At 32.8% G+C, this 13,766-nt stretch overlaps 1 protein-coding gene across 1 annotated transcript; it reads left to right on the top strand.

Annotated features, from left to right (window-relative positions):
- The first annotated feature begins 3,504 nt into the window (after positions 1-3,504).
- Positions 3,505-7,044, top strand: LOC147387908 (cytochrome P450 CYP72A616-like). The gene is made up of 5 exons (XM_086421862.1): positions 3,505-3,922; positions 5,078-5,298; positions 5,519-5,769; positions 5,967-6,354; positions 6,444-7,044. Exons 1-5 carry the CDS (start codon positions 3,658-3,660, stop codon positions 6,867-6,869), a joined length of 1,551 nt encoding a protein of 516 aa, XP_086277988.1. The 5' UTR covers positions 3,505-3,657; the 3' UTR covers positions 6,870-7,044.
- The last annotated feature ends 6,722 nt before the right edge of the window (positions 7,045-13,766 follow it).

The following is a 13,766-nucleotide window of genomic DNA, read 5'->3' on the forward strand; positions in this document are numbered from 1 at the left end:
CGACATCATTAATTTCTCAGGGGCTATTCGTGAGGGTGTACTCTCACTTATCAGGTGTGTGAGATGTGCGGGCGATGCATGTGTCCCAGGACTATTTCTTTGACAAGAGCATGATCTATGGATTGACCATGATTGCCTTGAATTGCATTCTTTCAAGTAATTCAAATCCATAAAATAATTGAATTCCACCATTTGATTACACATAGGGAAATGACCTCCTCCAAAAAATAAATTGAAAACAACTGGGAAAGAGCAGGAGGAAGAACCATCTAATGGTTGGTGAGATGGCTAAGACCACACCTCGAGAATTGGAGGTCTTGAGTTCAAATCCCTAGTTAGAGTCTATCTTCATGCATTTATCTCAGAAATTACCTGATGCATGTGGGGAAGGGGATGACACGTGCCTCAAAGGTTAGTCGGGGTGCTCTAAGAGTAGGGTTACCCTTTAAAAAAATTAACAAGAAAATAGAGAGAGAGAGAGAGAGAGAGAGAGAGAGAGAGAGATTGATTTTATTTTCCCATGGAGTTGATAGGTAAATGAATCCAATCAAAGGTAGATTCTTAGTGGGAAAAAATTATTTTCTATGAAAACTTATTAATTGAAAAATGAAAAATACATTTTCCCTAATTTTACATGTGAAATCACACATACCCTAAAATACTATTTATTTTATTTTATTTTAATATTTTAAAGATAAGATTCTTAATATAGTTGTTTTTTTTAAATAATTTTTTGACCATTGGGGTGGTAGGAGGGAGACCAAGAGAGAATAAGGGGGGAGTACACTAGCTAGAGTTTGTCTTATACAAGATTTTGATTCAACCCTGACTTTTACGACTAGGGCCCCAAGCTTGGATTCATTGAGATCCAAACTCAACCTAGATTCAGATTGTGTTACGTCGGGTTTTAGGCTCACAAGGTTTTTTTTTTTTTTTTTTCAAACCCACATCTAAGGATGTAACTTTGACTAAACTCAAACCTTTTGGGTGGAACTCGACCTTTGCGTTAGGTCTAGATACAATTAGCTTAAGTTTGATTAGTTTGATTTTGAGTTCAAGGAAAAAAAAAATGATCAAATTCAAATTAGATTGAGTTCGAAAATAGGCATTGGGTGTCTAATTTGCGTAAAACTCAAACTTAGTATGATTACAATTTAAAACTATTTTCTTATATCTTTGTTTCATTCTCATTCGCAATGTTTGTATGTATATTTTTGTTTATCTTTATATCAGAACTAATGTATAATTACTTTTATTAAATAATCAATTATTTTGTTATTAATGCTTTTATTTATGAAATTTTATATTACCATAAAATAATTATTTTGTAACTTTAAATATTCGTCTTGTTAAAAATTGTGATTAACAATAAATAGAGGTGATTACTTTCGTCAATCATTATCTCATTATTTCATATATATAAACTTTGAAATAAACTTTTAAAATAAATAATTGTAAATTTTATTATTTTACATATCACTTATAATCTTTATGTAAACTCTTACAATATTAAATTATTCAGTTCTATTGAGTAATGAACCAACTTGACCAACCTGATTTGGGTTTCGCTCGGGTTGAGCATTTTATTTCCAAGATCGGGTTGGGTGCAGGTTGGCGTTTGTCTGGTTTGGTTTGATCACCAATCCAACTCAACCTGGTCGAGTCACATTCCTACCTACAGCCAGCCTTCAAATCTACCAAGTTTCTGATTTGACTCTACGAGTTGTTGAGTAGAGTCTCGAGTCATATCCAATAATTTAATGAGTCCGATCGAATACGTGCTTGTTTGATTCTAGAAGCCTAGGGCCTGTTTGGATACCAGGAGTAGAACTACTCTTCCAAAGAACAGGAGTTGAGATACTCTATGGAGGAGCTGGAAAAGTAATTCTGTGTAGAAAGGGCGTTTGGCAATCAACTCTATAAAGTACTAGCAGAAGTACTTTTGTGCTGGAAGTCTGTTTGGGAACCATACTGACTTCTAGAAAAAAGACCAGAATACCCTTATATTATATTAGTTATTGTTTTTTTATCTTTTAGTGTCATAATATGCTTTAAAACTATACTGTTTTTTACATTTTAACTATAAATATTAATATAATATAATATAATATAATAAATATTAATATAATATTTTAAATATTAAATATTAATATAATATGTTTAAATCCATTATACTCAAAATTTAAAAAAAAATTTGACAGACTGTTTTTGACATAGTATGACATAATATTAAAAAAAAAATTGACAGACTGTCTTTTAGTGTCATAATATGCCTTCAAACTATACTGTTTTTGACATTTTAACTATAAATATTAATATAATATAATATAATATTTTAAATATTAAATATTAATATAATGTGTTTAAATCCATTATACTCAAAATTAAAAAAAAAAAAAATTGACAGACTGTCTTTTAATGTCATAATATGCCTTCAAACTATATTGTTTTTGACATTTTAACTATAAATATTAATATAATATAATAAAATAAATTAATATAATATAATATAATATTTTAAATATTAAATATTAATATAATGTGTTTAACTATAAATATTAATATAATATAATATAATAAATACTAATATAATATTTTAAATATTAAATATTAATATAATGTGTTTAAATCCATTATACTCAAAATTTAATTTTTTTTTTAATATTAATAAATGTTTCTTTCATTTGATTTAAGGGCAAATGAATTAGGAATATTTTCATAGAAAATTAATAAAGCTAAGGGTATTTTGGTAAAACGAACCGTTAGATTTTGACTCCTCGCAAGATGAGTTTTGAGAAATAGGTTTTCTCGACTTCTTCACAAAGAGTAATTTCTTGCTCTTGCGCGGAGTAACTCTTCGAATGAGTTGTTCATCAAAACGCATCCAAACGACTTCTAACTCCCCGCAAGAGTCAGAAGTAGCCAAGGAGTCCTATCCAAACGCCTACTAAGTCTTTGACAGCCTTGCTCCCGTAAACCAATCTTTAGTTCTTTTTATAATCCTCATTGAATCATGACACATGTTAGTGATAGATGGTATGTTATAAGTAAAAGTTGGTCTGTTAATAACAGCTCAGTAATTAAATCATTATTATTTTAAAAAATTAAAACATATTTTTTAAGAATTGTTTAACAGACTATTGTCGTTAAACTGATAAGTATTTAAATAATCCTTAATTTTTATTTTTCTTCCCTCATTTCACTATCTCTAATTGGTCAAAGATCTTTTAGAGTTTTCTACGGGGCTCTGATATAAAGTCAAAATTATACTAAAATATATGTTTTGAAAAGAATTTTAAATTCTAAATTAAAATAATCGATTTTAATATATTGACCTAAATATTTAAATATCCAAAATATCTAAAAACTACATTTATCGCGCGTACCAACAACCAAAGTCATTTACTACTTATGGCATTTTCGTACTTTATTTGGAATCAAAGAAGAATTTTCTAGACCAAACTCCTATAAATAAAGGACTCCTCTCTCACTCTGTCATGAAAAGTAACATCTTCTTTCTCTTTCTCTCTCTCGCTCTCTCTCTCTCTCATCTCATCTTACATCTTCTCTCTCTCTCTCATCTCATCTCATCTCATCTTATTGAGAGACTGAGAGACTGTATTTGTATTGGAATTTCTAAAATCAAGGAAAGAAGAAATGGGAGGTGTGTTGGTATCTGTGGTGATGTCACTTGTGGTGGTGGTGATATCATGGGCCTGGTTTTCTTTATGGTGGAAGCCTAAGAAGTTGGAGAAGTATCTGATGAAACAAGGAGTGAGAGGTCCACCGTACAAGTTTTTATTTGGAAATCTAAAGGAAGTCATCAAGATGATGAAGGAAGCTCAATCCAAGCCCATGCCCCTTTCTCATGATATCATGCCACATGTTGTCCCATACATTGATCATAACATCAAGAACTATGGTATATTTTTCTTATTCTTTTTTTATCTTTTTTATTTTTATTTTTATTTTATTTTATTTTTTTAAATTTTATGAATGAAAAATAGTTTTTTTTTTTTTTTTTAGTGCAAAAATGACTAAAAAAAGAACCCCATATGTCTACGTAGGACCCCTCATGTATGTATGGCCGACATAACATACCTGACTTTAAAATCATGATAGGAAATTAAGACCACACATACAAGGGGTTTTCTTCTTTAAGGTTTCTAGATTTGGATTTTTATCGATAATCTGATTTTTTAATTTTATTTGAAAAAGAAATGACCCATTTTTTAAGATCTTGGGATTTATGTTCTTTATGTTTTATGGCCTTAAAATTACTTTTATTAAGGTTAACTGTCAAATATTTCTTTAGTGCGGTGATAATCTGACTTACTCATCGACATCCCTGAGAACATCTCTGTGCCTCGGATACATCTTTTTAGGAGAAGTGTAATGTGTATCCCGAGGCATGCAGATCCACGGTTGAGAGATGTCGATTGAGTATATCACGAGGGTAAGTCAGATTATCACTATTCATTTCCATATGTTAGCTGTAAGATCTTGGAATATATTCCTTAACTTTATAATGCATTAAAGTGATTTTAGATTTTTGCATCAGTATCTGAATCGAGGTTTTGATTTTAGATTCTTAAAACAATTTCTAAAAATATTGTTTTAGTTAAATTAGATTCTAAATTCTACAAATTAGTCTTTGTCCATCCAAAATCAGAATCCAACCATCTGTGCTCATAGATTGTGTGGGTATTCAAGGGCTGTAATCATTTCAAATTAAAGATTAATGGGGGCAGTCCAAGTCTCAGAATTTTGAGTGAACCGAGTTGACTCGACTGAGTTCCAAGTCAACCCATTAAGTTTTGTACCACGAGTTAGACTAGAATTATCAACTAGAAGGATTTAACAGCAAACCAAAGTTTTATTTACTACTATAATTTTTAATTTACTTGAAAATAATCGTGCCTTTGAATATATAATATATTTTTATTTTTATATTTTAGATTTGTGAAGCAAATTATATCGAACTGAAATATTACTGAAGTTATTCTCAAATAAAATGTTTTTACTTAAGTTACTGAAACATAATTAAAATTTGTTACTAATTTGGATATAAATGCAGGTAAGTTGTCTGTCAGTTGGTTTGGAACAATTCCAAGGGTGAACATTGTGGACCCCGATTTGGCCAAGGAGGTTTTGGCTAACAAATTGGAACACTTTGGAAAGCCCCATGTGAACCCACTAGTGAAGTTGTTTACAGTTGGGCTAGCACACTATGAGGGAAAAAAATGGGCCAAACATAGAAGAATTATAACTCCTGCTTTCCATCTAGAGAAATTGAAGGTTGTTCCCCCTCCCCAACTCCATTTATTCATAATTTTTCTTTTTCTTTTTGTCCTCATAAATCCAATATTTTTAAGGTTAAAACTTAAGTTATTTACTTCTCATTGATTTAGAAAAAAAAAATCTAGACATTAATCAGATCATGCCGAAAAAAATATCCACATTAAACTTTGAAGCAATGTTGATATTGATTGGGTTTTTCTCTCTGTGTTGGTTACAGCGCATGCAACCTGCCTTTTATAGTTGTTGTAGGGAGATGATCCAGTATTGGGAGAAGAAGGTAGCATCATCTCCAGACGGGTCGTGTGAATTGGATATGTGGCCAGAACTCCAGAACCTAACCGGAGATATCATATCTCGAACCGCATTTGGTAGTAGCTTTGAGGAAGGGAGACATATATTCCAACTTCAAAATGAACTGGCCGAGCTTGTTATGCAAGTTGCTCAAACCCTCTACCTCCCGGGTTTCAGGTACAAACACACTTCTGTTCCCGTTAGATGATTGGATTGTCAAACATGATCTCCATGTGACCTGTCATAGTATATATATACACATAACATTCTTTCTCATGTAGACATTGTATACCCTTCAAATCATGCTTTAAAATGCTACATTGGCTTTGGTTCGTGTTGACTTATTGATCTTCATCGATGTTACTCTCATGCAGGTATCTTCCCACAAAAAGGAACGCTAGGATGAAGCACATCAGTAAAGAAGTGCAAGGTCTGATGCGACAAATCATCGAGAAGAGAGAGGAAGCCATACGACAAGGAATGGCTACTAAAGATGATTTATTGGGATTACTAATGGAATCCAATCTTAGAGAGATCAAAGAACATGGTGACTCCAAGAAAGCTGGAATGAGTATTGAAGAGGTGATAGATGAATGCAAGCTATTCTACTTCGCCGGGCAAGAGACCACATCAGTTTTGCTTGTGTGGACTATGGTTGTGTTAAGTATGCATCCAGAATGGCAAGAGCGCGCAAGGGAAGAAGTCCTTGAAGTATTTGGGAAAAATGAACCAGACTTTGATGGGTTAAATCGCCTTAAAATTGTGAGTATTTTCTTCCATTACCTTTTCACTTGTGTTTGGGCATGTAGGGAGTCAGTCCTCTAAAGAATTTCCCGAAATCTTCATTGCAGGTAACCATGATTTTAAATGAGGTTCTTAGACTATACTCACCATTGGTAATGCTCAATCGACGTACTTCCGAGAGTACAACGTTAGGTGGGGTTTCTTTTCCACCAGGAATACAACTCGGAATAATGACACTTCCCATTCATCATGATCCTGAAGCTTGGGGTGAAGATGTAAAAGAATTCAAACCGGAGAGATTCTCAGAAGGAGTTTCAAAGGCTGCTAAAAATCAAGCTTCGTTCTTCCCATTTGGTGGGGGCCCACGATTATGTGTCGGACAGACCTTTGCCATGATAGAAGCAAAGATGGGTCTTGCTTTGATTCTACAAAATTTCTCGTTCAAGCTTTCACCCTCCTATGCCCATGCTCCTTGGGGTTATGTTATACTTAAACCCCAACATGGAGCTCAGATCATCTTACAAAAAGTCTGATTTCATCTTCAGAATCAGAACTACTTATCATGGTTTTCATGCTCAAGAGTGCTCAGAAATTCGACTAAGTTATCGTTATGTATTAAACACTAGATGCTTGTCCAACAATAAAACATATAATATACTCTTTATGTTGGATTTAAAGTGCTTTTGCTAGTCTTTGTATCTTTCTTAATCACAATGTTATTTTTTCATTGAGCATTATAGCAACTTAATTTATTGCTCCTTTCCCTATTTAAAGATTTTTTTTTCCAAAAAAACAAAATCAAAATATAATTTGAATAAAGTGAAAAAAGTAAAAGGAAAAAAGAAAAGAAAAAAAAAAGGACAGTTAATGGTTCAAGATCATATTTAAATCCATTCTGATATGATAACTTAGGGTTTGGAACGAGGATACAGGATCTGACACGGACCAAATCCAATAATGGGTTCATTACATGAAAAAAATTGGTAAATTTGATGTTAAGGTCTATTGAATTTACCCCCCTTTTTTATTAAAAGGTTTTCATCGAATTCACCTTTTTTTTTTTTTCACAAATAGGAGACTTTATTAGGTGAAATATATAAAATCGAAGTTGGATCCAATAAGGATCATCACAATCATCATCAAAACTTTATTTGAAAAATTTGTTGTTGGCTTAATGAATCTTATTCCTACTCAACTCTCTAAAGCCTATCTTATGCTATTGAAAGCATCTCTATAGACTTTCAATGCTGAAATTAATGTTTTTAGAGTCTTCAACTTGTTGCATCTCTATAGACTTCCAATGCTGAAATTAATGTTTTTAGAGTCTTCAACTTGTTACTACTAATTGGGGTTCTAATTAGTCTCAATTGACTTTCTTTTAATTTATCGCCTATTGGGGTGACCACATTCTCTCAAATGCTTCTTAATCACCCAACATCAAGCTCTGAGGAAACTAATCAATTAAAGGGATGATATCAACTATCAAACTCCTAAAGTTCTTGTTTTAAATTATGAAAATAGCTGAACCAATTGTATCATTTTGATGCACAAAACCAAGGATTTGGGACATTTTAGCATCAATACTACCCTTTGATGGATTTACCCACATTCGGATCTAGTTGTAAGGTATCACTGATGATAAAAGTCTTTCACTTATTATGCAAATCTCTTGTATTCTGTTGTGCTACGTGGAGCTATGAGGAGATTTAAATATTTTAGCAACTCCTAATTTTACAAATAGAGATCTCTATAGTTATAAAACATGTGATAAAATAGTGATTGTTCTTGTTCTGTTCCATGAACGTAGGCACATTGTTTAATAATATAAATCGTTGTGTTTTGTGTGATTTTGTCTCTTTGCTATTTCATTTTAAAAAAAAATTGGTATTGTAGACAATCCAATTTGCACGGGCCCACCTCAATATAGACCTCAAAAGTGCATTTAAAGCCAAAAATCGACAAAGGGTCTAAGGGTACAAATACTCAAAAATCCCACCTTTCGATCTAATAAAATGGCCCAAGGCCTTTATTTGGCCCATGGGCTGACAACAACTCATTTTTCATTACAACAACTTTAAACTCAAAGCCTTTTTCAAACCCTATCGTAGATTAATTTCTAACCTAATCCAAATACTAATCCTTAGCCAATTCCAATCACTTACTCATTTCCTAACCTAGACCATAACCAACTTCTAAGCCCAATACCCTACCCGTGTCTATTATCCTACCTTAAGTTCAAATCCAATACTACCCTAAAACTCAATCAATACCTATTTGACCAAGGTCAAGGTCCACAAAGCATCAAAAGCCCATTCTTACAAGAGCTGGATACATGTCATCACCACAATTTGCCTCTCAAATCCATTCCAACTAACCTCGTCTTCACCCTCAAAAGCTACAATACCCATACCTCACTCCACATCTCATGTCATAATTTAATCTCATAATTTTCTTCAAAATCCTATCATAAGCAATCTCCATACTACACCACATTCCTTCGATCTAAAATCAGGATTTTAGCAAATTCAAATACAAGAATTTGATAAATACAAGACAACCTTCATAGTCCCCTTCGGACATTACGAATAGAATGTAATACCTTTTGAATTAAAAAATGCTCTAAGTGAATTTTAGAATATGATGAATGATATCTTCTCAGAATATTCAAAATTTATCTTAGTTTACATATATGATATTCTCATATTATCTCAAAATTTATATTCTCACTGGAAACATCTTTATATATTTAGAAAAGCAATCCTAAAAATGGACTTGTTCTTTCCTAAAGAAAAATTAAATTATTTTAAACAAACATACAATTTCTAGGATTTTTATAAAAAAACAAAACCTATATACTTGGAAATCGTGTTAAACAATTTGATGACAAATTTCCTGATGAAATAACTGATAAGAAACAATTACAAAGATTTTTAGGATGTTACAATTACGTTCTCAATTTTATAAAAAATCTAAAAGATGAACGAAAACTCCTTTTTGATTTTCTTATATATATATATATATATATATATATATATATATATATGAATGTAGAATCATAGTTTAGCCGTTCAAAAAATTAAACAAACTGTTAAAGTCCTACCTTGTTTACATATTCAAAATCTAGAATTACGAAAACTAATTCCAACTGATGCCTCTAAAATAGGATATAGAGGAATCTTAATCCAAAAACCAAAAACAAATGAAGAACAAATTGTTATATATACCATAGGAATTTGGAATCTCTATCAATAAAATTATTCCACAATCAAAAAAGAGATTTTAGCAATTATTTTACCAATTTTAAAATTTCAAAGTGATGTTTTGAATAAAAAATTCTTATAAAAAATTAATTGTAAATCTGCAAAAAAAAATTTTAGAACAAGATGTCAAAAATCTTGTATGCAAGTGTAGGTGAGTCATAATTACTCAAAAATATTTATGGATCTGTAGCTTTCTTGAGGGATATTTATAAAAGTTTACATTTTAAATCTACATTGCCAAACAACTATTATTTTAGTTAAAATACTTTTAGTTCAATGCTTATTTTACAAACTTACGTTGTTCAACATAATTTACTAAAGTTATTCTCGATAAAGTGCTTTTACATCAAATACTGAAACATTAGTAAATTTTTTTGCTAATTTGGATATAAATGCAGGTAAGTTGTATCTCAGTTGGTTTGGAACAATTCCTAGGGTGAACATTGTGGACCCCGATTTGGCCAAGGAGGTTTTGTCTAACAAGTTGGAACACTTTGGGAAGACCCATGTGAACCCACTAGTGAAGTTGTTTATAGTTGGGCTTGCACACTATGAGGGAAAAAATGGGCCAAACATAGAAGAATTATCACTCCTGCTTTCCACCTAGAGAAATTAAAGGTTGTTCCCGTCCCCCTCCCCAACTCCATTTATTCATAATTTTTCATTTTCTTTTTCTCCCGATTAATCCGACATTTTTAAGGTTAAAACTTAAGTTATTTTTTTCTCATTGATTTGGAAAAAAAAATCTAGTAATTAATCAAATCATGCCGAAAAAAATACCAACATTAAACTTTGAAGCAATGTTGATATTGATTGGGTTCTTCTCTTTGTGTTAGTTACAGCGTATGCGACCCGGCTTTTATAGTTGTTGTAGGGAGATGATCCATTAAAGCGCATGCACCCACCTTTCAAAAGCATCATCTCTAGAGGGGTCGTGTGAATTGGATATGTAGCTGGAACTCCAGAACCTAACCGGAGATATCATATCTCGAACCGCATTTGGTTGTAGCTATGAGGAAGGGACACATATATTCCAACTCCAAAATGAATTGGCCGAGCTTGTTATGCAATTTACTCAAACCCTCCACCTCCTGAGTTTCAGGTACAAACACACTTCTGTTCCCATTAGATGATTGTATTGTCCAACATGATCTCCATGTGACCTGTTATAGTAAGAATATATATATATATATGTATATATGTATGTATGTATGTATGGGAGTGGTTCAGCAGCCCTAAAGTTTGCCAAGTTTGGTGCCAAACATTTTTCAAAATATGGGTTAGAAGCTTTGGAATGAGCTGATTTTTTGTGAGGATGATCTCTATGATGAGAAGATCATGCTCACCAAAAATCAGCCTATTCCAAAACTTCTAACCCCATCAAAAGTGATTTACAAAAATTGGACGGTCCACGATTCTTCAACTTGTAAACTAGGGTTAGAAGTTTCAAAATGAGCTGATTTTTTGTGAGGATGATCTTTTCACCGTAAAGATCATCATCACAAAAAATCCGCCTATTCCAAAACTTCTAACCCCATCAAAAGTGATTTACAAAAAATGTTTGGCACCAAACTTGGCAAACTTTAGGGCTGTCGAACCGCTTCCTATATATATATCTATATATAACATTCTTTCTCATTTAGACAATGTATACCCTTCAAATCATGCTTTAAAATGTTACATTGGCTCTGGTTTGTGTTGACTTCCTGACTTTCACCAAAATTACTCTCATGCAGGTATCTTCCTAAAAAAAGGAACGTAAGATGAAGCACATCAAAGAGAAGTGCAAGGTCTGATGCGACAAATCATCAAGAAGCTACAATACCCATACCTCACCCCACAATCTCATGTCATCACCACAATCTACCTCTCAAATCACTTCCAACCAACTTAATCATCACCCTCATAAGCTACAATACCCATACCTCAACCCACATCTCATGTCATAAACTAACCTCATGATTTTCTTCAAAACCTTACCACAAGCAACCTTCAAACTACACCACACCCTTTTTCCTTAATCAACTCACTTAATCCACCAAAAAGCTACACATGCTTACAACCTTGCAATTTATGGTCTTCTCTACCCTCCTAAAACCAGCTACTTAAATTGTCATACCTTAGTCATTCCCTCAATCAACCACCTCACTTAATTCACACTCAACCTAGGCATGGGTTGTAAGACCCAACCCATATGAGTCCAACCAATGGGCATGGGTAAAAAAGATCCATTTGTCTTTTTTCCACTATCTTCAAATCCCAACTCACTTCTCTCCAATGTCCCATATTATTTTTCCCCATTTCCTATTTTGGGACCCTTTTGACCCTAAAGGTATCTCAAACCTCTATAAAAATCCACCATCTTTCTATAAAAAATCTCATGCTTGAACCTTCTCTTTAAAAGTTAAAAAATTCCACAATTTTTCTCTCTTTCTTACACACACAATCTCTCTAAAATCCCTTAAACTCCCAATCTCAAATCCCTATACTATTCTCTCAACTCTCAACCCCAAATCTACTAATCTACATTTCTCTACACTAAAAGAAGGATCAAGATTCAAAATCCATCATTTGAAGAAAAAGAAGAGAAGAAAGACAAGAAACAAGGTAGGGTTAAGGAAAAAAATGTGGTGTAATTGTTTTCCTTCCCCTTTTCGATCTCCTTCTTCTATTTCTCCCCCTCATTCTTAATTTTTTTTTATAAATTCCTTAAGAAGTAATGAACACCCTCACCTATACTCAGTAGATTGGTCTTTGACTAGGTCGAAAGGATATGGGTTAAGCCTTTAAAAAGATATTTGTCTCTTGCACACACTTTTCACCCACCACTTCAAATTGTTTTAAGGTTAATGGTATTTGGACCCTTTTTTCCAAAACTTGGACTCATGACAACAAAAACTTACACTTTTCAAAACCTGGTGATTTCAAGGCAAGAATAGAATTCCTTTCTCAATAAGGAAATCCTCATGATCTAGGCCAAGATTGAAATCCCTCACACCCGAGGATATAAAATAAAGTTTTTTTTTTTTTTTTTTTCTATTTTTGTTATTTTTTTTTCTTTTTTAAATGGGCATATTCTCAAGGTTATCGCCCAAGGTGGAGATAGCAAAATGCTTAATTCCTTCCTCACAATCTAGATGGACCCCTTACCTAGATCTTAGGTAGATTGACTACTTGGTTGTCATGGTGAAAATGGATAAACTAATAGGTTAATTAAAGGTAATTGATTCAAGAATGTGTATGGTTCACTGAATTAGATTGGAATTTTTTTTTACATCATCAGATTTGTAGATACCTTCTACTATGCAACTTGCTCTGATAGTCATATTTATTGCTTGCATGTTTATTTTTCCCTCTATGCTTATTAGTATATCTATCTATGGACACTAGGTTGATTACACCCTTTGTTAAATATTGACAAAGAGGGAAAAAATAGTTTTCACCCATGTATACTATCCTGTTTCATGTCTACATGCAAACCATTAAGGGGGAGCGAAGTAGTTAAAATTTTAGGCTTTTATATTTAAATACTTTTGTAAGAGTCTATCAGGTATAAGCTTGTTTATTATTTTGGGAATATTTTTCAGTTTGATTTGTCTAGATTAGGTTTTGTCTTGTAATTAATAAAGGGAAAGATTGTTAGTTTCATATTTTGTCAATCTCGAGACTTAGTTGTGTGTCAGACCAATTTGCATTTGAAGACGAGTGAAGACTCTAGTAAAGTCGTTCACCTCAAGCACCTCAACAAAACATTCCACATGTGTGTGCAAGTAGCCTAAAATGTAGTGAGACCACCTAGACCGTTACCCAACACCCACGTAATATGTAGGTCTTCTTAGAATATTGAAAACATTGAGTTCCACAATCCGTTATTCACTGGACTCTCTAGGAACCAAAAATTATTTTTCAGGGGTGCCAAAAGTGCTCCTTGGATGCCTCTCAACATCAACTAGACTCCCTAGACATCTTGGTGATAGTTTGGGGGATTCATATTGGTAATATCTATAATATCCTCGAATCGTTTGATGATTAGACCTTTTGGGAGTAAAATATGCCCAAAATAGGCAATTTTGATGTTCCGGGTGCCGCTGGCAACAAGCAGACCAATTAATGTCATTTCCACTTTGCGTTCCAGGCACCACTAGAAAGTAGCATTGTGCCGTCGATAGA

This window comes from Akebia trifoliata, chromosome 13, assembly GCF_017979445.1.
Source record: "Akebia trifoliata isolate Shusen 1 chromosome 13, ASM1797944v1, whole genome shotgun sequence".
Taxonomy (NCBI): Eukaryota; Viridiplantae; Streptophyta; class Magnoliopsida; order Ranunculales; family Lardizabalaceae; genus Akebia; species Akebia trifoliata.

Coding starts and splice junctions, on each gene's coding strand:
- LOC147387908 (XM_086421862.1), top strand. CDS start 3,658: ATGGGAGGTGTGTTGGTATCTGTGGTGATGTCACTTGTGGTGGTGGTG. Junction 3,923..5,077: donor TCATAACATCAAGAACTATG/GTATATTTTTCT, acceptor ATATAAATGCAG/GTAAGTTGTCTGTCAGTTGG. Junction 5,299..5,518: donor TCCATCTAGAGAAATTGAAG/GTTGTTCCCCCT, acceptor TGTTGGTTACAG/CGCATGCAACCTGCCTTTTA.